This window comes from Syngnathoides biaculeatus, chromosome 2, assembly GCF_019802595.1.
Source record: "Syngnathoides biaculeatus isolate LvHL_M chromosome 2, ASM1980259v1, whole genome shotgun sequence".
Classification (NCBI taxonomy): domain Eukaryota; kingdom Metazoa; phylum Chordata; class Actinopteri; order Syngnathiformes; family Syngnathidae; genus Syngnathoides; species Syngnathoides biaculeatus.
The window spans coordinates 26482058-26507326 of NC_084641.1; the positions used below are offsets into that span (position 1 = coordinate 26482058).

At 42.1% G+C, this 25269-nt stretch overlaps 1 protein-coding gene across 8 annotated transcripts in view; it reads right to left on the reverse strand.

Annotated features, from left to right (window-relative positions):
• The window catches only part of LOC133513228 (ankyrin repeat and SAM domain-containing protein 1A-like), a 78965-nt gene that overhangs the window by 38635 nt on the left and 15061 nt on the right, over positions 1–25269 (reverse strand). For 5 of the 8 annotated variants that reach the window (XM_061843827.1, XM_061843809.1, XM_061843800.1 and 2 more), the window contains exons 2-5: positions 16148–16228; positions 15819–15975; positions 14570–14632; positions 1392–1688 (exon numbers count right to left, since the gene is read on the reverse strand). In XM_061843827.1, the coding sequence (XP_061699811.1) occupies positions 1392–1688; positions 14570–14632; positions 15819–15975; positions 16148–16228 (598 nt within the window). Of the gene's footprint in view, positions 1–1391; positions 1689–5037; positions 5355–14569; positions 14633–15818; positions 15976–16147; positions 16229–25269 lie in introns of those variants that run through there. The other 3 variants (XM_061843834.1, XM_061843845.1, XM_061843855.1) reach the window with 2 other exon arrangements.

Below are 25269 nucleotides of genomic sequence, written 5' to 3' on the forward strand. Positions count from 1 at the left end.
AATTGCAACATTTCAGTGAGAAGTAGCATGAGCCACAGGAAATGCTGCAAGACCAAAATAGGTTTGCATATTAGGTAATACTGAATGAACTCATTAAAAACATGAGAAAAAGGAAGAGAAAATAAGTAATCACTCTGCCTATGCCTGGGCCATTTGGACTAAAATTCATATCACCACATAAATTGAATCCCGAAATGGTCGCTCTATATATTGCAATGTACACGCAAGTGAAAAAATTACAATACAAGTATTACTGAATGGGTCATACAGTCACTAGTCAAAGCTAAACTGATGAAAAATAAAAACAGATGCCTGCGTGATTAAATGATCTGAATGAAATGGCAGCAACGTAACAAAGAATGAAAACTTCAAGGGGGTCTGAATACTTTCCGTGCACTGTACTCTATGTCTTAAAGTACCTTGGCCTGTGCCATAGGCCCCATTCACACTGGGAGAGAAATGTGCCTACCCCAAACCGTTCCCACAGTTCAAAGCAAACAGATGTCCAACATGTCTTGATGAGATGAAGAATTACCGTAATTTCCGGCCTATAAACCGCGACTTTTTTTACACGCTTTCAACCCTGCGGCTTTTGCGGTGATGCGGCTAATTGGTGCATTTTTTTCCTAACGGCCGCAAGGGGGCACTCGAGAGGAAAAGCTAAGAGTGAGACCGGTTGAATATATGTGCCAAGGAAGGAAGTTTTATCGGTCCGGCCCTGTTAGTGCAGTGCTAGCATGTAACTGCTGTGTCTCAGTGATTTTTACCAACTGCTAGTGCGGCGCTAGCGTTAGCGTTAACGAAGTGCAAGTGTTAAATGCGTTAAATTCTCTGTGTACTGTCTTTCTTTGCAAATATCTCAATTTGGGCACTTGCGACTTTTACACAGCTGCGGCGTGCGTACGTACGTACAAATGTACTCTCATGTTGAATTTTTTTTTTCAACCGGCCCTTTTAGTGCTGCGCTAGCGTTAGTGCTGTGCTAGCGTGTTGCTGCTGTGTAACTGCCGCATCTCAGTGATTTAGGTATGTTTTTTTTTTTTTTTTTTTTTAACTGGCCCTGTTAGTGCTATGCTACCGTGTTGCTACTGTGCAACTGCCGCGGCTGTTTTTTTTCCCCTGGTATGTTTTTTTTTTTTTTAAACCAGCCCTGTTTGCACTACCATATTGTTGCTATGTTAAGCTAAGCCAATGTATTAAAACTTTGAAAACTCTGTGTACTGTCCTTTGTAAATATCTCGTGTTTTTTTAATGTGGGCACTTGCGGCTTATGTATGTACCAAATGGTATTTCCTTTCCAAATGTACTGGGTGAGGCTTATAATCAGGTGCGCTCTGTAGGCCGGAAATTACGGTAAGACTGAGGGTGAACCCGATTAGGTAAAAACACACCTCATAGTTAATGTCCATGCCGGCATCAAGCAGCACCTCCACCACGGACAGATGCCCATTACGGGAGGCCAAGTGTAGCGGTGTGTGCTTCTTCGTGTTGCAGCTGAGCAGGTTGGGGTGGGCACTGAGCAGCAGCTTGACGACCTCTAGGCGGCCATAGAGGGCAGCCAGATCCAGAGGAGTCTCAAATTTGTTGTTCCTCATGGTTGGGTCCGTCAGCTCTTCTAGGAGCAAACACACTACCTGCGAGTGTCCGTATTGGGCGGCACAGTGCAAGGGCGTCTCGTTGTCGTTGTTCTGTCAGAGAGCAGACAGATATGTTTAAAAGCAGCAATACCAACACACACAGCTTACATCGGGAAGGGACAGAACTTGGGCCAAATTGTTACTGGCACAAGATTAGACTAAACAAACAAATGTGAATTCTCCAGCCACCATGAAAACACAGAGTACAAGGCGGAGAAAGGTAGATAATGGCAAGGGGGGTACACGTGGACTAATAGGAACAGGTCCGGCAGAAGGGATTGCCACAGGCGAAGAGGCGGTGACAGAGAGGCAGAGGCACCTAGACGGCTGTGGAATTATTAGACTTACTGACAAATTGGAGTTTTGACTGTTAAACAAAACTTTACATTCACATTTTTAACACCCGTTGACGTAACTACGCTGCTTGTGCAAAAATGACCTCATTCATTCAAAGAATTCACAATGGTGAAGCCGAGTCCGTAGTAATTAAAATCAATCGGTTGCAATGTGAACTGGCAAAGTGCTGCTTACTGGATGTAATGACGCACAATGCAGCGACAAACTCAGATGTGATAGTTTACTTGCAGCAGTTGTGGCCAGCAGGGGGCGGGCTTTGCAGAGCTTAGCTAAAGGATTGTGTTCAAACAGTGATAGACCCACTGATCTAAAAAAAAAAAAAAAAAAAACTGGATGGCTCAGTGGCCACCAAACTGAAGTCGCCATCCGCCATCTTGATACTCCCAAAAGAACCATGCCGATCTGTGCAGCGACAGCGATTAACTGCGCTAATTGCCAGTTTCGTGGCTGTGAGAAAACATTCTGCAGGTAAGTTAGAAAGATTCACTTTGACACTGTTAAAGATTGTTTGTAAAGGGTTTTTTATTTTCTGATGAGCTTAATTCACTTGTTTTGTTTACGGTTGTTGTTGTTCACTTTTCGCTCTCTGCTTCACTTTCATAGGCCGATGTTTTTTTGCGAAAAAGCGGTGTAAATATTTTCTCAAACTTCATCAGTGGATAAGCAAGAAAACACATTTTCTGTGAAATTTTTGGTGAATTTCATAATACACAACTCTGCAAATTGAATTTGATTTTCAAATGCGAGGAAACAATTTGAAATTTTCTGTCTGAAGTAGGATGTCGCACAGACAACAAATGAACATTGCGTTTAGCATGTATTTTCCCATTGTGAGTCCTTATTTCCAAAAATATATCAAACTCATTGACTTAAAATTGAATGTTTTTATGACCGAGGTAATAATATGCAAGGTTACTTTGTAGTCACTGTGTTGTATGTCTTTCCTTTGCACTTAGCCTTTTTTGGCTTACCAAGTCGAATTAAAAATCATTCATGCTACCAGAACTGAAAAAATGTCAAGGTCACACGACCAGTTTGAATTCAACATGCCAAATTTTGAGAAAAACCCTGCAATAATCCAACCTGTAAACACGTTTTGGGAGTACCAAGATGGCGTCTCGCCGGCTTCAACCAATCGACATACTGCTCGATGTGTATGCGTGATCCACCTCTTTTTTTTTTTTTTTTTTTTTAGATCAGTGCATAGACCTGAGACATGGCCTGCATTCACCAAGTACTGTACTGAATACTGTGAAAGTAAAGAACACTAAGCTAACAATGATAACTCTATGTGCTATCCAACAAAGCAAAGTCAACAGAAACCAGTGGTCCCAGTCCACGACTGTGAACATTTCACTAAACGTAGCCCGGAGGAACTTTGTCTACACTTGGACTGTAGAAATAGGTGGGGCAGATAAGACCTGAGAGCATGGCTAGTTATTCAATAGATAAGACCCTATTGGTACATCACTTCCATGCACACACATACGACATCACATGCTGCTAGGTTACGCGCGACGTGGCCTCAGGAGACCATTTGACATTCATTTCTTACACCTTTACTCTGACTGGGTTAGCAGATCATTCATAGCTCCTGAGATGAGCACAGATTCTAGAAAAGCAGTTGACAGAGAGCAGGGGTGGATCTTAAATAGAAATTAGCCCTCTCATCGCAAACCCACCATTTGTTTGGATTTCATTATATTGGATTTTTTTGTTGTTGTTAAATCTGTAACATGTAGTACAATGTGAGATAATGCAGGATTAGTGTTGGGCAAGTTGATTTTCTATGCAAATTAGCTCAAAGTTCATGGTTCCAAAAAATGAACTAGTTCACGTCATAGTTCATAATTCAACGTTTTCACCTAAGTTCATGGCTCCAGAAAAAAAAGGAAGTTTATAATTTTTTTTTCTCCCAGTACATTGTTAACCTGAAAATACTCGCATTTTATTTCACACTGTAGTCACCCATTCAGTTCACACTAGTTGACTTTCACTATACAATCTTCTCAATCAAATCAAATCCAATAAATCAATCTCAAACCAAACAATATAACATTAGGTTAAATGTGATGCTTGAATGGTGCTTTATTATTATTATTATTATGAAGGAAAAAAACATGAGCTTTGTCCTCAACGTGCAAATAAAAACAGTATGACGGTAAAAGGACATTGATAAGTTTACATTCCTCGTAACTCTCGCTCACTATCAGCATTTTATGATAATTTATCATATTATAAAACAAAATGTATTCTATATCACAGTATGATAACTAAAAGCATTCGTTTCCTAGTAATCCATTTTTACAACTATGTACTGACTTACAAAAAGAGCACAATCACGCCCGTCTCTAGACACACCTCGCGCACTCGCACAGCTGTCGTGTGACCATTCTGAAGTGCAAGATAGGAATTGAAGCAGCTGTACAGCCTTTTAACCTGTTGAGCATGTCCAAACAATTCCCTCTCCTGGTGACTATTAATATTACAGTGAATTTTATGTATATTGTTGCACACCACCATCACAGCAGACCCTGCCATGTAACGATTGTAAAACATGTACATTGCGATAACACTTCCCAAACAAAATGCCATAATTTCTGGACTATAAACCGCACCTGATTATAAGCCTCACCCAGTACATTTTTAAAGGAAAAAACATTTTGCGCATACATAAGCCGCAACTCTCTATATGTACCCACATTGAAACATGAGATATTTACAAAGAAGTTCGGGCCACCTGCTTTTATTACCTCTAAAACCTTTTTTTTTTCGTCTTTTTACATTGCTTTAGTTCTTCCCGCTGCCGTTTCCAGCATCTCACCATCGATTAATTTATGCCAAGTTTACGTGCAGCAGCTCCGTTTCCTTCTTTAGAGGCCAGCTTGATTGCTTTTAATTTGAAAGCTGCGTCATATGCACTACTTCTTGCATTTTCCATTATAAGGGTCTGTTCATGCTAATTTTATTCATGCACAAAGCGCGAAGTTACATTAAACTTGCGTCTTCCTCGACACACACATTGCACCTGTCTCACTCTTACCTTTTCTGCTCAAGCACCCCTGGCGGCCGTTATAGAAAAAAAATGCATATATTAGCCGCGTCATTCCATAAGCCGCAGGGTTGAAAGTGTGTGACAAAAGTCGCGGCTTATAGTCCGGAAATTACGGTTACTAGCACCCCTACTGTTCGCACACCAAAAAAACAAAAAAACAAAAACAAATACAAAGCAAGAGTGGCTTTCATCTACTTTGTTCCTCCTTCCTGTGATGACAAAGTCGCAATCAGAGAAAAGGCGGAATCTCGCAGGAGAGGAGACTGCCGACTTTCATCTGTGATGCACTGTCAAGCATTTGCCTATTTGTGAGATAAACTCGGGGGATGTAGATGACTTCACCATGCAAACATACACCGTGTGATTACATCAGCATTATTCACTTCCTTAGATATGAAAGTCTGCTGCCTCAGTGGTCATCTCAGTGATTCTTGCACATATTATCCATCCAAAAACAAACAATCCGACATAAAGCCAGACAGCATAAATATTGGTGTACAGTGGGACCTTGCCCGTTCACGGTTCACCATTCGCAGCCCTGCATATTCGCGGATTTGCTCTCCAAGTTGTTGTTGTTTTTTGTAATTTACTGTCTTTTCACTATTGTAAAGGTCTTAAATTCTCGTCTAAAAAGACAAGGTACCCCATTAGACATTACAATGTAGTCCACCATACGCGCATACTGAGTTCCAACATTTGCAAATGTTATTGTGTGATTTGTGTTTTGTAATCTAGTGGACCAGTATTATGGAATAGCTTGTGTTCGACTGTAGATTCCATTGTAATCCGTTAACATAAGTACAAAACAGAAAGTAACGCTTCTGTTTGGACCTTACTTTTGATCTACAACAGAAAAAGCCTGACGTGTGAGGCACAGTGAAAGTAGCAGAGACTTCAATGTAGCAGAAAACTGGTGGGTGGCTGCTGCCCCAAATATTCTTCAATACGCAATCCAAGTTGTCTAATTTAACACACTTATCTCTTACCTGTTCAAAATGAACATCTTCCACAACTTATAAGAAATAGTTCCTATAAAAAGAAATGTCCCTTGTTCTTTGTTTTTGTTGCTATGTTGTTCTTTGTTCTTCTGAATGTCATACCAAGGCAGCATCGACTGCCGGAGAAAAATTCTCGTGTTTTTACACACTTGGCCAATAAAGCTGATTCTGATTAAAACAGGTGGTGTGTGACGTCCACAATGAAATAAAACAAAAAAAAAATTCACCCAAGGTGGACTGTCAAAATAGCGACAAATGCCAAAATCTACACACGGTGTTGGATTTAAGTGAATCAACTATTACACTTAGCATTACTTTAAAAATTGACACAGAAGAGAAAGTATTAATCTTAAACATCTACCATGTGACCATTCCAACAGGAGGCAGAACCTCAGGGTTGTGCAAATGGAACCAATGCCTCACAGGCTCACCCGTTAACTGGGAGGTTTACGGCCATGCTAACCCCGATCTCGCCAGATCTCGGAAGCTAAGCGGGTTGGGCCCTGGTTAGTACTTGGAGGGGAGACCGCCTAGGAATACCAGGTGCTGTGAGCTTCTCTCCCCGGCTAAATGCAGAGGGGTCGCGTCAGGAAGGGCGTCCGGCGAAAAACCGCCAAACAAATATGCGTGCATCTGAGATGACACGCTCTGGCGACCGCTAACAGGCCGAAAGGAAAAGAAGAAGAATGTGTGGCGATGGGCGACTTCCTGGGAAGAACATGTTTGTATCAAAGCCCTTTGTTTTAGATAGTCCTGCTTATTGATCATCTCTGTAAGGGAATAAATATCTGGCTATTATGCTCTTTGTGTGTTTTCCATATTCCATGAGATAGCAGAGTGTCTGTGACAAAGAAAAGCAAAGACGACGTGCGTTTCCCACAACCTGCAGCGCCAGAGACGATAACGTGGTCTGACGAGCGACCTCTGTCACGTGACGAGCTAGCTGGCGGCGCAGCAGGGTTACGTCACCGTGGCCCCCGGTGGTGGTAGTAGTGGAGGCGGGTAGGGGAGGAGGAGGGGTGGGCTCGGGCAGCTGTTGCTGCCTGAGCACCAAGTGGCTGTGCGCGCCAGCATCTCATCTGTCCGCGGCCACAATCAAACAATGCTCTCCCCTGTTTGAGAAGGAGATTCTTCCTTGACAGCTTTTAAAGACGTTCCATCCTATTTTTTTTTTTTTTTTTTTTTAAATGGGCTGTGGGAAAGCTGTTTTGAAGAGATCTGATGATAGTGTTGCTCATTTTGTGAGTGTGGACTATAATACTATTTTTTTTTTTTCTTTGGACAATGTCACACATTCCAGAGTAAATGCGCCTTGCAGCATTGGGACAAAGTGAATCTCACTAACTTCCTGCCACAAACTGTGATTCTCTGCACTGGACTCTGACTCCCTTTAACAGGAAAGATTAGGTTCACTTTCATAGTGCGTGTGACTTCTCGAGACACACCCTAGAACCACTGACAAAAGTATTTTGCATTATGGACATGCAAAACATACCACATTACAGAAAGCTAACCTCTGGTAGAGCGAGGTGTGTTTTTCCCCATTTCAAATGCGACATGGTCAGATTTGCAAGCCTGGACAGAAGAATTCAGCTAAAGATACATTGAATTAGACAAGTGACCTATATAAAGACATGAAGCCTGCACGAGAGATTCTGCGGCATGAGTCCGAGCAGACCAAATGGCCACACTATATATTTACTACAGACTTACACTAAGAAGACTTACGTATGTGCACTTCAGTACATCCCCTTGAATGACAAAAACAATTCGCAATCAAGTCATCAGTTGTTATTGTTTGAATATTATTTTTGCTGGAACTGGAGTATTCGCATCATAATATTCTGAGCTCCTCTTTTCATGACAGCGTCATATTGAACAGATTAAAGGAGGCGGAAGGGGTTGCGCAAAAAAAAAAAAAAAAAACTGCCTTCCACCATCTGAAAAACATATCTAGGGTCAAGTCTTGTATTTGTCAAGCTGACCAAGAAAAGCTCATCCATTTTTTTCTTTTTTTTAATCTCAAGTAGATTTGACTACTGTAATGGTCTTCTGACTGGATTACCCAAAAAGAGTATTAAACAGATGCAGCTCGTTCTGACCAAAACAAAGCGGTCAGAGCATATAACGCCAACACGAAAGTCCGTCAGCTTTAGAATAGATTTTAAAGTTCTGCTACTGGAGTATAAATCACTAAATGATTTACATGAAAGAAATGCTTACGGAATACACACCCAGTAGAGCTCTGAGATCGACTGACTCGGGTCAGATAGTGGAGCGCTCGGGTCAAATAGTGGAGCGCAGAGTCCAAAGCAAACATGGTGAAGCAGCATTAAGCTATTATGCTCCAAAAATATGGAATAAATTGCCAACAGAGGTGAGGTCAAGTAGGAATGTTTTTAAATCCAGGTTGAAAACTTTTTTTTTCTCGTTCTTTTTAGAATATCTCCACTTTTTGATCCCATTACTTGCACTGTAAGTGGTTTTAGTTTTTTTTTTTTAATATTGTTTGTCATTTTTATTGTTTTTATCCTGTTTTAAATGTTTTATCTCTCTGTTTTCAAATGCATTTAATCATGTAAAGCACATTGAGTTACCTTGTGTATGAAATGCACTGTAGAAATAAATTTGCTTTGCTTTGCTATAACGGAGCTCCATGAGGAAGTAGTTCAACGGTTTCATTTTTAAACAGCAAACTAGTTGACACTAAATCGACACCGCATCTAATGGTTGGAGTCAAATAGCATACTTAATTTTGCCTCGTTTCTTTTGAGACTGAATAAATCACATTCTCAAAAATGTCATTAATCAATTATAATGTAATGGCACTCCTTTATGACGACTAAATAAACGTTTTTTTTTAATTAAAACAAATGAAGAAATAGAGGGAGTAAACCAATTTTGTTGCCAACCTTACATGGTCATCTGCAAAAAACAGACAAAAAAAACCAAACTGCACCAATTCAACGGGCAGGATGCGTCTGGAAATAAAATTATGAACAAAATCTGTGAAATCTGCTTATAGGCTGACGTTCATCCCGCAGCACAAGTTCTGCTTACAGTTCTGTGAAAAGGACTCCTTGCCATGGTAATTAAAAGTCAATCAAGCAGTTTCACAGTTTTTGGTGGACTCCTACTCATGCAATGCTGTGAAATAAATTTATTTTTGTGTATTAAGTGTTATGTGTATGTATTATACAAGATTTAGACAGGTGATCATTTTTTTTCTTATGCAGTACAGTGAATACTTGGTTCTCGAGCATCCCTGTTCTCGAACAAATCGGCTTTTGAACGAAAATTGAGGTTGTTTTGCTTCTGATTTCGAACGAAAATCCAGTACTTGAACGCCCATGAAAAAAAAAAAGTAAATAACGTAACGCGCACGGCCCGACCAGCTGACCCATGATGCGCTTTGTTATTGTGTACAATGCAGCCTCTGTACGCAGACGTGTCCCGGAAGCTACATTTACTGACTGTTTTTTTTTTTTCCTATTGAGAACTATTAACCCCCAATCATGGCTCCGAAGAAGTGACACGAGATAAGTTCTTTGGGAAAAGAAAAGAACTTCCAGGGGGCAAGTCACCCCCACCAAAGAGATTTGATAGTTGATAGTTTTGCAATGCTTTCTTCTCGTGATCTTTAATAATGCTCTGTTCCATGAGCATTTCTGCATTTTTTTTTTGTTTCAAAGATTTTGTTAACTCGAGTTCTGAGTTCATGTTTTTGCATGTTACTTTTTGTAGAAATAAACGTTTTTCTTTGCTTTTATTCCTTCATTATTGCTTGTTTAAAGTCATTCTGCAATTTTGTTAATAAAAAAGTTTACAAGGCTGGGGGCTGAGTCACTAGATAGAGCTATGCACTCCCAGCCTAGCCTACTCTACTACTAAAGCATACATTTTAAGCAAAAAATACATTTCTTCAATATATAATACATGTATTTCTACTATGCAGTTTATTATCAGGAAAAGCTAAAAAAAAATGCCTTTAAAAGCCCAGTTTTAGGCTTGAACGCATTATTTCTTTTTCCATTAATTGTAATGGGAACTATTGATTCGGATTTCGAACAAATCACTTCTCGAACCACCTTCTAGTATGGATTGTGGTTGAGAACCGAGATTGTACTGTATATCTAAAACTTTTTCAAAACACTTCATTTTGTATCATTCAGAAGTCAATATAGGGTTTGAGAACTTTTATGAATGTAGAAAATGGAGTAAAGATAATTCCTAGCCCTTAATAAAATCTGTGAAAAAAAGGCATCATCAGCGCAGTTCAACCCTCACTGGAAATGGATCCCAGTTATTGCCAAGAATGCAGACCAAACTTTGACACCAGTCGTACAAGGACCAAACAGCCCGTATTGGAAGGGGTGGGGATAGGCATAAAGCCACTTTAGAATCCTGCGTTCGCGCTGTCAACAACGCTCCAATTGGATCTCCTGACCTACGCATTGCCTCGCGTAGCTTGCCGCGCACACCTTAAAAAAAAGTTGCTGCGCGGTGAAAACCGCAGAGCTCATTTCTCATGATTGGTCCATTTTAGTCACATGCTGTGAGGATGTCATCACCGTTCCACCCAGGTCCACGTAGCACCCACGCGGCCACCTTTTCGATCAATTTAGCGGCATAATTAAATATATCATCGAGTTATTTATGTCCATTTGCTCAAGCTGACATTTTTTCACAGTCGCCACTGTCGTTGCTTTGTTTCTTGTTACGTAAAGGAAAGCAGAAACGGCTACTCCTGGAAATGACCAAAATGTACTGTGGAAACTGGAATGTCAACCCAGCTGTAGTGACACCTATAAGTTACAGAATAACTGGAACACATCTGCAAAACTGTACACACTGGAGTATATAGCCAAAGTACGCATGGGAGCGCCGCAGTGATGTCAGTACGGTCGCTGCATGCGCGTGTATAAAGAGGCTTATACTGCTAGGCCACCCTCCACAGCTCTCCCTGAGGGGCACAATCGATCACCTTCTTCAAGACCACAAAACACATTTACCCTACAGGACCCGACTGAGTGTGTAGAGCTTGTTCAGTTTTTTTATTCGCAGCGATAACAGAAACTACAAACCACACTGCTCCTTCCCGAATTTGAGATTTGACTTCCTGACCGACCCAAAAAACATACCAGGAAGGCCGAGTGAGAAACCGCTGTAGTTGGAAGAGACCCTCAGGTCCCCCCTTCTTAAAATAGGGCCACCACCACGCAGTCTGCTAATCCATCTGTCCCAGATGTCCACGTGATGATCCAGAGGCGTGTCAACTACATAATCCTCACAACGTCCAGAGCCTTTAGGATCTTCGTATGGATGTCATCCACGCCGTGGCCTTGCGAGCGAGGAGCTTTATAACTACCTCGCCAATGTCCACTCCAGAAAAAGGTGAGCCCGTCTCAAGAGGTTCCAGACTGTGCAGCCTCAAAGGGAGGCGTGTCAGTAGAATTGAGAAGGTCTTCAAATTATTCTCCCCACCAACTCATAATGTTCTCAGTCAAGTACAGCACTACCCCGTCCCCAGTATCCACAGTGTTGATGGTGCATTACTCCCCCCTCCTGCTATGCTGGGCCAGAATTTCATAGAAGCCGTCCGAAAATCACTGTCCAAAGCATCACTGAAATCCTCCCACACCAAGGTTTTTGCCTCAGTGACCACCGAAGCCGCATCCCGCCTGGCTCCAGAATCCTACAGGCCCAAGAGACTCTTTTTTCAAACTCCACAGTATCCTTCTGACCGGTATCCATGTCTGAACCAGTTCCAGATTTCTGAGGTAGTATGTACAGTGCAACTGTAGTATTCAGGAGTTCGGGTTTGTCGGGCCAAGTTTTTGCCCACTTTAGTTGAGCCAGCTGAAACAATATCAAAGCGACAGCTCTACCAAGGCAAATCAAAAGTATGCGAGCATCAAAGAGTCTGGCAGGCCTCCTGGTCCAAGATGACAGACAACTGGATTCACTGCAGATGGGCAGGTTTTCGAATGCCCGAGGTTGACAACAGAAGAATCTTATGCTCCCCTTAAAGCTCTGGCCCACACCTGTTTCATTCGTCCGACCCGGTCCTTGGTCTCCGCTGCGTGGACAATGGCAATGTTACCATGACGACCGCCTGCCTCACGCTCTTCTCAGCAACCTTGTGAGTACCAAGTGGGAGGTGGGCCCAATCTGCCAATTTCCACAGTCCACCCAGACGAGAGTGTCATGAAAACCTCCGTTTGATGTTTATGGAAAGAGATGGCGACACTGAACACTACCCATCCTCCTCTTCGTGGAATTCATCTCTGGAAAGTCGGATCCACCCAGCTTACGAGATCACATGATCTCATGAGCTAGAGGCAGCGCGCGCTCATTTTTTATTTATTCATAGCAATGAATCAATTATTCAGCCACAAAAGTAGGTATTACCCACAAAAAACTACTATGATGTGTTGATTTAGACGTCGTACATAATCACAACTAAGCACATGCAAACTACAAAAATTTAAAAGAAAGTAAAGTGCGATATAAGGCCGGATGCTGCCATCGAGTAAAGTCAACCTTCCCCATCCGAACACTAAGAGGATTAGTTGACCATGTTCAAAAATAGTGTGCGGCTTTATGTATACAGACCTTGGTAGGCTTCCAGTTCTGCCTGCTCAAAATGCAACTATCGAGGGTCTGACGTGGTTGCACTGCTCTAAAGAAAAGGGGCTGCATTATCAAAAACATGAATGCAGATAATGTGTTGTCCCTCTTCAAATGACGAGGGTATTATTTAACACAACTATGGGATGCAGTGGATTAGAAAATAATCATAAAATATGAAGATAGCTGGGATGCGTGCCTGCGACCCTAATGAGGATATATGCAGTACAAAAAAATGTATGAATAGAGGGCGTGCACGTGAGGTCACCATTTTCACGGCGCCATATTGCCGGTCAAAAAGAGCTGCTCGACAGTGTGCGGGACTTTGAACCGGAGCAGAATATACACAATGCCCGAGACTTGTAATGTTGGTTGTTACAACAGACGAGACAGATATTCAAAGAGATCATTCTGTGGAATACCAGCTGAAAAGACCAGAAAAGATCGATGGATTTCGGCAATTAAACGTGATGCATGGTGCTCAATCAAATATGCACGACTGTGAAGCGATCACTTCACTTCAGGTAGGAATTATTCTTCGCAATCTCAAATTCCCAAGAAGTATTTATAATACCAAGTTGGCTCATTTCAGAACAATGCGTATTAAGGGAAAAAAAAAAAATGACAGGGAGTCGTCTCTAACGTACACGGAAGCGTGTTGCGGCCAATCTCTCCCCAACAGATATATATATATTTTTTTAATATGCATTGTTCTCAAATGAGTCCAATGCGTATTTAAAAAAAGAAAATAAACAGTCGGTCACACGGAGGATTACGTAGGTCAACGTGGCCGCAACACGCTTTGTGTAGGGAGGAGCCGACTCCGTCTTATCTTTTTTTAACGCGTTGTTCTCAAATGAGTGAACTTGGAATTATAAGTACTTCTTGGGAAACACTACGGAGGAGCTGACTCGCTTACTTTGTATGGAATACTAGCTGAAAAGATCAATGGATTTTGGCAAAGGTTAAAAGGTTATTTCGACATTAAATATGGGTCTCTCATTTTTCCATGTACCTTCGTTTATTATCACCTTCCAAATGTTTAACGGTATCGGACAACGGTTCTGAATCTATACGCGAAGGTCTGCCACTCTTGTCTGCTGACATGTACGTAACACAAAAGTAATTGCTGTAGTAAATTTAGATTTTTGCTTTTACTCATAGAGGTTAATAGCATTGGTAGACAATGAATTGTTAGCAACAGCGTGATCGCTAAACCTTTTTACAATTGAGTGGAATGCACAAAATGTTTAGAGTTTATGTATACATTCGCTGGCACCTTATTACTGATTTTAATTTAATTCAGCTCAATCATTAGTGACGCGCTGACTACAAACCCAATACTTCACCATTGACAGGTATCCAGGTATCTCTTGGGAGTGTATTTCGATATTGTGATAGGTTGAAAAGCAGAAGCCAATGGCACACCTTTTATGAATATGTAAATAAAATGAATTCTATCAACTTGTCACCTTGTTAACATTTTTTTACTGCTGTCAATTAGTAATCAACACAATGGCTTAAAAGTAATTTCCTGTGGAAAAAAGTTAATCAGTACATCAGAACAGCACTTTTACTCTGTCCATTTCCCAAAAAGTTACATGTACTAGTATTAACTGTAACGCCCCAATCGGGTGAGTGGGGATTGTGGGGCGAGCTTGTCACACATGCAATGATTGTCGTCATAATGCACAAGCAGCTCAACAAAATTTGGCATCGCTAGCTTGGGTGAGCAGAGAGCAAGAGATCCAGTGACAGAGCGCGGCCAAAGTGTCCCTGCGGTTGAGCAGCAGAGTGGGCCCGCGAGCAGGAGCGGCAAAGCCATCGCAAGCCGACATCAGCAAAGCACAGAAGCACTCAAATGAAACGTTGGAGCAGCGCGGTGTACACACCTTGGCATTAATATAGGGGTCAAAGGGCCCACAGCGTTTGAACTCTTTATGGTCTACAGAGCTCTGGAGGAAGACAAGATAAGCTGATGGGTTTTGTTCAGACAAGAAACAAATGCATGAATGATTATCACAACTAATTATGAGGACAAAACAGATGACGTAGGAATGACCAATCGGATGTTATGATTAGTTCAGGAGAAATGGCCCAACAATCAGAAATTGTTTCATGATCTTTTCTTTTCCTACAAGAACATTTGACGAGATCTACGTTACAAAGCTCAGAGTGGGTCATTTCTGCATATTCAAAAAATGCTTGTCAAAGAGTGAGCAGCTTTAACAAACATTGTTATCAATATTAGGACATACAAGCGCTTTTCTCACAGGGAGTAAATGCACTTCCAAGTATTAGCAACGTTGTCAAAGTGTGAGTCATGACGCTGGGACAATGCAAACAAGTCACATTCTAAGAAACATCCACATTTAGTGCATCACACATGCAATGCTGAGGTAAGAATTGACTTAATAGCCGTTAAAACGACGACGTTTGCTGAAATGCTTGGAGAAGGGTGTATGGCCCTCCGTAGGCCAGTCACAACATTTTTTAAGACAAAATATTTTCCCTAAAACATAGGGGTGGAATATTCCTTCTGCCGGAGCGATCATAAGTCAATTTTTGCCGTGTACAGCATACCGTCTTTTGGAATAGAGTCAGAAAAAGCGCAGTCTGTGGATGGTTCACCTTGACGGAAAGGCAGTTAGTCTTGGGGTTGCGTCATCTTTTTTTTTTTTTTATGCATGGTGACATCAGCATTTCTGCACACGTAAGAGCTCATATGGAACAGAGGACTTGCTTTGAACTAAAGTTGTTTTTTTTTTTTTTAATCAAGCATTTTTTAAAATCCAAACATAAAAAATTGTTGTTTATAATGACATTTGAATATTACGAGTTTTCTAAATGCAAAAGTAAAAACAACAATAACTAATTGTTATTTATATTAATTATCCTAGGACTGAACTGCTCCGGCCCACTTGTTACCTTGTTTACAAATTTTTATTGCTGTCAATTAGACAGGCTGTACGGTCAATCAATAAAATGAGTCTCACACTCCCGCCCAAGCTAAGATCATAGCTGCTGTTGAGATATTTCATTCTACTGAGAATAGCTTTCCTCTTTCAATTTAAAAAAAAAAAAGAAAAAAAAAAACACAAACACAACAGACACCGGAACAGTGCAAAACCCGGGCCCAACCTGTTCGTTGAGTTTGGGGTGGGAGGGTCCTTGGTGGATGAGCAACCTGACAATGTTTACGTCTCCCTTCCATGCTGCCAGGTGCAAAGGGTAGCAGCCCTTGTTGTCGGCTATGTTGGTCAAGGCCTCGTTGCGTAGAAGCAATTCCACCACTTCACTGCCAGTTAAAGAAGGAATGGGAAAGATTAGATTCTAAAGAGTAATAATTAACACACGCAACCTTTGCAAAAAAGTAATCAATAGCTTTTCATTCCCGTTGGGACACAGTCTGCAGCGAGCCGAGGCCTCGTGCCATCTGGAGGCAAAATAGACGTGGCATTAACCCCTACCTGTGTCCATTTAAGGCAGCGTGATGGAGCGGGCTGTATCCAGTGCTGTCCACACAATTCACATTAGGACCTCTCCAGATGCTGGTCAAAAGACAGAATAAAAATAAGTACACAGCAAAAATATGGAAGCAAATTAGTGCCACCAGGATTTCAATTTGAAATGTCAAGTGATTACATTTTCAATAGATGCTACCACTCGCTGTATGAAATCCACCGTCTGTGCCACCGGGAAGGGTTACTTCAGGTCAGAACCGAACACCAAGCCAATCGCAGTTCCGCTTTCTTAGTCACGTGACCTCACATACTCAGAAAGCGTAACTGCATTGACTGGCTGTCCTCTCTCACACCCACTCTAATCATGTCTTCCCTCACAACATCCATCAACCTTTTCTTTGGTCTTACACTCACTCTTTTGCCTGCTAGCGCCATCCTCAGCACCCTTCCACCAATATACTCGCTCTCTCGCCTCTGGACATGTCCAAACCATCGAATTCTGCTCTCTCAAACCTTGTCTCCAAAACATCCAACTTTGGGTGTGCCTCCAATGAGCTCATTTCTAATCCTATCCAGCCTGCTCACTCCGAGCGAGAGCCTCAACATCTTCATTTCTGCCACCTCCAGTTCTGCTTCCTGTTGTCTCTTCAGTGCCACCGTCGCTAATCCGTACATCACGGCCGGCCTCACCACTGTTTTATAAACTTTGCCCTTCATCCTAGCGGAGACTCTTCTGTCTCATAGAACACCAGAGACCTTCCGCTAACTGTTCCACCCCGCCTGGACCCGTTTCCTCACTTCTTTACCACACTCACATATATGAGCATTCAGACAGCGAATTGTAGCCGGTTGAATTTCAGACAGCAAATTGTAGCAACTAATGCAAATGTGATCACTTCACATTTCAAATTAAAATCCTGTTTTCTGTGGCATTTCTAATTCAAATCCTGGTGGCACTAATTGACTTCCTTCCAAAAACACTCATCAGTTTGTCATTTTATGAAGTCACAATTGTTCGTTAATGAAATGAAAAGCCACAGGATATTCATTATTCAAGTTGAATGAGCCCCGGTTTAGGTAACAACATTTGAGGAAGGCTGCGTTCACTGCACTCAAGACAGACAAGTAGCCGAGAATAAAGGTCAGCTCATGACACAAATGACCATTGTCATTTTTCCAGCATCTTTGTCAAACTTTCTGTGAATATTGTTTTATGTAAAAGAAACCATTTCCCATTTCCGGAATGGAATGCTTGATGATCACTTCATTGGTACGGCACAATATTTGTCAACACATTCAACAAGTAAATACATGAATTGAATATTTGATCTTTTGGTGGATCAATCCGCAAAAAAAGACCACTATTGAGCACAGACAAGCTGCAGTCTCCAACCAGGAAGGAAAAATCATCAGGTTGTTGCAGCCTAAATTAGCTCATCACATTTAGCTTACGTTAACTTCTCAGCTATGTCCCAAACACAAAGGGCCTTTCTTATGCAGCGAGCACACATAGAAAGCACTGAGTGATGGATTACCAAAGGGGTAAAAGTTTAGACAACTGCCGATTTCTTCCACCATGGTAGCTGCACTCAACTCACAACCAATGCTGATTTGGTTCTTTTACCTTGCAAAGAGCATCGTTTCCTTTGCAAACGTGAGATGATACAGAGTAAATTGAAACCAAGAGGAAAAAGACATTTAAGGATAACTGGTGTGATGAAGCACCTGATTGAGCATGCTAAGCACTCTGAAAGACCTTAACACAGCTAAATAAATCATGTGACTAGGAAATCCCAGCACTGGTGAACCAAATACAGCATCTGAGACTCATCATCTGCTGCTTTCGACAGAAAGAAGCATGAAACAGAACTGTCTTTTACCATTCAACTTTTGATACATGTTAGAAAAATGTTAAAATGTTGATTTAAAAGTAGGATGACATCATAAATTATGACTGACGTGAGCCGACTGTGACAAGACTTAAGAGCGACAGTAAAGAAAATAAGTATTTGAACACCCTGCTGTATTCAAACGGTGGTCCCAGCACTTTTTAGGTCATTGATCAAGTCCAGTCGTGTCGCCCTGGGCTGATTCCTCACCTTTTGAAGGAATATTGAGATAGTATCACGAGGTGAAATTTTGAACGAAACTCCACTCCGATTGAGATTGACAGTCATGTTTAGCTTCTTCCATTTTCTAATGATTGCTTCAACAGTGGACCTTTTTTTCACCAAGTTGGTTTGCAATTTATCAGTAGCCCTTTCCAGGCAAGTGGAGGTTTACAATTTTCTCTGTGGTGTCTTTGGACAGCTCTTTGGTCTTGGCCATGTTACAAGTTTGAGTCTTACTGATTGTACGGGGTGGACAGGTTTCTTTATGCTGTCATGATCCTGCCGCTCCAGCACGAGCTGTGCGGGTGCCTGCGCGGGTGCGCTGGTTGAGGCGCACACCTGCATCTCATGCGGGCTGATTAGTCTGTGTATTTATATCACCCCGATGACGATTGGTCCCCGCCAGTTTGTTGAGCTTCATGTCCCGTTCCAGCACTCTCGTATCCCTGATCGACAACCTGTGTGTACCGACCTTCGCCTGTTCTCCGACCAACCTTGTAAGCCTGACTCCTTCGTTACTACTGCCTGCTTTGATTGTTCTCCTGTGTACCGACTCCGGCCTGCCCGCTCACCTGCTCTCTTCGCCCGACGTCCCAACTACCGCTGCTGCACCGGACTGCCTGCTCGATCCCCGACCCCGGCATATAATAAACATTTCTCCCTGAACTACCTTGCATCGTCCGAGTCCTGCATTTGGGTCCTACTCTCGTTCCGATGGGACGTGACATATGGAGCTAACGACCTCACACGGGTGCATCTGATTCAGGATAATACATGGAGTGGAGGAGGACTTTTAAAGGCTGACTAACAGGTCTTTGAGGGTTAGAATTCTAGCTGATAGACAAGTGTTCAAATACTTATTTGCAACTGTATCACACCAATAAATTATTTAAAAAAAAAATCATACATTGTGATTTCTTTTTAGATTCTCTCTCTCACAGTGGACATGCACCTACGATGAAAATTTCACACCCCTCCATGATTTCTAAGTAGGAGAACTTGCAATATAGCAGGGTGTTCAAATACTTGTTTTCGTCACTGCAATTCTAAACCTTCAGAAAGAACACGGGCATGCCACATGGCTGGATAAAATACATCACTCAGTTTGTAAATGTACATAACTTTACACACTAAGATCCTTTTCCGTGTGCAGTGAATAGTGCTCTTAATCACACCATCCCAAAATATGTCCCCCATAATAGTTCTTCACAGTGTGCAATTATAGAGTCAGAGGAGTGTCATTGGATGGATCTGCCGGCTTTCAGAACAATGCGCTTCACACGGCGCATTCAAAAGGGATGCGAGCCTCTCCAAGTCACTCCCTTCCCTTACAGCGTGTTTTTTGAGTCTCGATTACCACATGAGTATGCACTAAAACGCAGACTGCACAAGAAGGAATTGCGTCTGAGGAAAAGCTGGGCATTGATAAAAGTCTATTAAGGAAGAAGGGAAGCCATGATCATGCCAGATATAAAAACCAACATGCTTTCTTCCTGTTCCTGTAGGAATCAGCAATGACAATTGTAGTCCTCTCGTAGTCCAATGCCACGTTTTTATGGCCACTGAACACATCACAAGCCCAAGCGGAGACAGAAACCGACTTTTGCTTTCTGTCCTAGATAAAAACAATTATGTAACAGCTTACAGCAGAAACAAGCCCATAAACAAATTAACATAAAGATGAACAGAGCAGCAACTAGGAGAGGAGATGGTAACAAAATGAGGCAGAGTGCAGGAAGCATTACAAGAGAAGTACAAGAACTCCTGTCTGGGGCATTAGGCGCACAATTAGTATTACTTTGACTTAATTGCACTGATTATCGCACTAGTGACCATTGCTGCTTTCTTTCCAGACATTGCAGAGTAATTATGAGGCTCTTGTCCAAGCTTTGGTTGGGAGTTTAAGATGTATTGGATCTATTATTTGGGCAATGAAAACAGTATTTCCAGATGCCAGTCACTGTGATTTGTCGAGCACGCTCGCAAATCTGCACAGTCGAGCACGAAAAATCATGCGCGTAAAATTTGTTACGGGTGGACAAAAGATGTTGCTTATTTTGTGTGGTCTTGACATTAATTTACGTGTTTATTTCATAAACGTTGTTAACTAAACAAGCCTACTCCTAAACAATCAGTATTCACCTGGAAACAGGAAATGCAAGTTAACCGTACTGAGCAGGGCCGTCGCTACCCACTCGCCAATTTGCCATATGCGAACACGTACTCAGTATGCCGTGTAAAGTTTTAAAATGGCGAAAAAAAATTGGTGAACATGTCAATTGGCTGTTTACCTAGCATACGATTCTGTACTGTTATAGACTTTTATGTATATTACAAGAATTTGTGTTTGATTCCTGGCTTAAGTGTGGCGAAAATTTTGTGGGAAGCTATACCAGAATTTGAAAGAATAATTCTTTATATCGGAGACAACTGCATCCGGGTTCCGCGTCGAAGCCACCCTTTTCTCGCTATGGGTTCATGCTACCTTTGGATGCTATGGAAAATCTATAAACCTTCGGGATTCTTTTCCGAAAAACAAAAGGATGGGAGTGGTATAAGTGCAGTTTGTCAACTGCCAACTTTGACGGATGCCCAATCCGCGGGAAAGACGCCCAACGCAACTTTGTTTGCTGTCGGACAACCTACTCCCCGTGCATGGCAGAGGCAAAAGCTTCGCCAGGAACGGTTTTCTAAATTCAAGTGGCTCAAATTGAGGGAGTATTTGAAGATCTTGAGAGTCCATCCCTAATCACACCAGCAACTTTATCTGCAGGCATGACTGGTGGACCACACCCGTAACTTTATATCTGCGAGCATGACTGACCACACCCGTACATTTTTCAAATGTGAGTGACTGAGATACATATATAAAAAAAAAATCTGCAACAAAATCGATCAGGGATTTGATGTGTGCATTTTAATATTTACGTGAACCTGCATCTTTTTAGAGCTCCAATCTTGATGGTTGAGCCAAGTTACAAAACAGAATTTGGGTGGCATATAGAAAAGTACTGGTACATATTCAACATTAGAGACCGTGGTTTCTGTGCACGATTGATTATTAAAGTCACATAAAACACCTTATGTTATTATATCCTTTAGTTCGATAAATACAGAGTAAAACAAAAGTTGGCCTTTGTGATATCCATCCATCCATTTTCTGAGCCGCTTATCCTCACAAGGGCCGCAGGTGTGCTGGAACCCATCCCAGCTATCATTGGCAGGAGGCAGAATACACCCTGAATTGATTGCCAGCCAATTGCAGGGATTTTATAATGTAGCTTTCAAGCCACAGTTTTTTTGGAGCTTTGCAGCTTTACGGCAAAAGCGCATGCAAGCTTTTCCACACTGGCTCACTCAGTGTCAGTGGGTATGACAATAGTCTTCAAGACAAGCGTTTTTATGCCATTCAGACACACAAACATGGCGTTATGACAGCCACATTAACATAGGGGCTGCAGAATCACAACTATACATCACCATTTTAATTTGTTTTCGTATTCACATTTAGAGCATCCAGTAGCAAAGGTCACGACTCACAACACCTCAGCATCACAACATTTTAGCAAAGGTGCCACTCAAGGACAGGAATCAGCGTGGTGCAGGACAATCCACTGTCATCCTCTTAGGACAGCTCGCAACCAACCGAGCGGAGGGACGGGGGCTTAAACCCGTAGCTGGGTGGCGGGAGAAACAACACACAATTTGGATTGGGGGCGCATTCATGGGAAGCGAATAAGGAATTCCCGTTTGAAAGGGCAGCGCTAATCCTTAATTTCTCCGAGGGAATATCGAGGGGATGAAACCAGAGTTTGAAAGGGATTCTGGGTGGCTGGAATTCTGTGCTATACAAAGCCTGGTCTAACAGAGAAAACGGATAATATTTCTCTCCCGTCCTATCCATTTGCCAACTGATTATAGTTGAATGCTGGCATGTTGCTTTTATGTACAGTTGGATTCATCAAAAAAAAAAAAAAAACGCTGTTCGTCTGAAGTCCAACACACATTGTTTAAGTGTTAGCCAGAGTCTAGACAGAGGTTGGATTGATAATCTAGACCACATTGATTCCTCTGATAAGAAAAAGAGGATTACAGTACAATTTTACATCCATCAAACCATAAATCGGAACAAAAGAGTCGCATCCAATTAACAATGAATAGTGAAATATACTCTTGCTACATCTGGCATCTTAATGCGCACTTTTCCTGAAATGTGGTATTTATGACCTTTGCCTATGCTCCATGCCAAAAGGTTTAGTGAAAATCTCTTCCAGTATGTACTTTCATAAAACTCTTGCAAAAACAGAGGTAACTCATCCTAGTGCAAACTTTAGCCAAGACAAAACAGTAATGCCAGGTCGACTGCTCTCTCCTAGTTTTCTGTTCATTGAAAGACTGAATTTTAAAGGTCAAGTGTCATCCCTATAAACATTCTCAAATAGATATTGTAATGAAAAATACATATAACATTATTCACTTCAATGTTTAAAAATAAATATGAGCAGAGAGCGCGTCATCCATGCGCAAAGTTGCGGAAGTGTCATTCGACGACATCCAAGTGGTCGCCATATTGGCTGCATTTACTGTCCGTGACGTCACCCCGGACATTCGCCATTGAAAACATGCAGTGGACTCTACGATGGGAGACGAACACGCCCCTTCTGACACGGAAGCTCTTGTTGGAGAAGACAACATCACACAACCGAGTGAAGTTACCGGGGCAATATTACCCTATTGTTTCGAGCCATGTTCAGATGATATGCGATCACGGCCAAACCACCTCCCTGTCCGATCCGCTTCCGCGGCGGTGATGAGCCATCGCAGCCCGGCGCCGTGACATGCCACCCCGGCTGACAAGGTTGCCGACCGGGGTGGCTCATTTTTGGCGCCGAGGTGGCTTATCATGGCGCCGAGCCAGGCCATTTTACGGCGTTATTCATAGCCGCCACCTGTCCATGACAGTGGCCCTTTAAGGCCATTCTAAACATCAGTCAATGGGTTCTGTTGTTATTCCAAACCATAAAAATCTGCTCCAGACCGAGACTCTTCACAAGCTGCAAAAAGTCTTAAATGCTAGTTCAAAATGTTATCTCCCAGTCCCATAGGTGGCATTGTGCGAATTGTAAAGACTATGACAATCACAAATAATACTCATTCCTATTAGTGTGTGTATTTGTACCATTGATAACCAGGATATATTTTTTGGTCACTATACTGTAATTACAATTTCAAAATGTCATACAGTTTAATTTCTAATGGATCCGGCCTGCTTACTGCCTTGATGGTATACTTTGCCTCGAACGAAAGTGAAATTCATAACACGACAAGCAAGTGAACTTGATGATTAATGGCTGAAGTGGGTGAACCCGTCAAACGTTGAACTCCATCGACAAAGACGAAGTTGGCCATGTGGAGATTTTCTGGCTACCGAAAGATGACTGCGGCTCAGAGGAAACACGATATCCTACTTGCAAAAGTTGGTTCAGACCATTACCTGTCAATCTTTGGCAAAGTGACGGTAAAATTTATACATTGGTATGACACTGTCTTGAAATGGAGGGACAGTGAGGGACTGGTTAGCGCATCTGCCTCACAGTTCTGAGGGTTCAGGTTCAAATCAGGCCACGCCTGTGTGGAGTTTGCACGTTTTCCCAGTGCCTGTCTGGGTTTTCTCCAGGTTTATCTAACACATCCAAAAAACATGGACAGTACTGGGTTAACTGGAGACTCTAAATTGCCCAAAGGTGTGAATGTGAGTGAGAATGGTTTGTTTGGATGACTACAGTATGACGCACATGTACATCGCAATGACAACGCTCAAAAGAAATATGCAGCCCTAATTTAGTCTTCATTTAACCAAGCATGCCTTTGAAAGAACCCACGCAGAAACAGAGAGATTATGCAAACTCCACATAGGAAGACCGGAACCCGGATTTTGAACACTTGACCCAACAAGTTGCCTTCAAAGCAGCATTACATGAAACAATTGGACAAGAACATCAGCGGTCCTAAAGTTAAACAAAGTGATGAGAGTGTAACAATTTCTTACTGAAACGAAAAACCCCGTGAGGTAGTGTGCGTTTGAGTTCAAATGAGAGGCTACAAAGGGGATCATAAACACGTTATCTACTGTATTGGTCACAGGAGGTGTGAATGAACTACAGACGCCTGCAGATTAAGAAGGATGCAGTCAAAAGGCCTGTAGCGGAACCAAAAGTACGGGTATGCGAAGACCAGTGGAATATATGTGCCGAGGAAGTGACTTTTACTGGTCCGGCCCTGTTAGCGCTGCGCTAGCATGTTACTGACATGTCTGAGTGATTTTTTTTTACCAGTATGTTTTTTTTAACTGGCCCTGTTAGCGCGGTGGTGCTAGCGTTAGCATTAGCGCGGCAGCGCTAGGGTTAAACACTTTGTGTACTGTTTTCCTTTGTAAATATCTCGTGTTTCAACGTGGCTACCTGTGGCTTTTACACAGCTGCGGCGTACGTATGTACCAAATGGTATTTCCCGTACAAATGTACTGGGTGAGTCTTATAACCAGTTGCACTCTGTAGCCCGGGAATTATGGTATACATGTATTTCTACTATGCAGTTTATTCTCAGAAAAAGCTAAAGAAATGCTTTAAAAAGCCTACTTTTTAGGCTTGGAATACCTTACTTCTTTTTCCCTTAATTGTGATGGGAAATATCGATTCGGATTTCAAACAAATCGCTTCTCAAAGCGCCCCCCTGGAACGGATTGTGGTCCAGAACCGAGGTTGTCCTGTACTGGGTTGGTTCCTATCCCATCTGTGCCCAAAATAAATAAATAGATCACCAACCAAAAAGCATTCTTTCATCTTTTTTTGTACAGATCATATATAAAACGGAATTCTCTGATCATTACTTTGTGTTTGCTTAGTTAACCTCAGGCTAACTCACTTCATCCATCCATCCATTTCCTTAGCCGCTTATTCTCACGAGGGGAGCGGGGAGTGCTGGAGCCTATCCCAGCTGTCAACGGGCAGGAGGCGG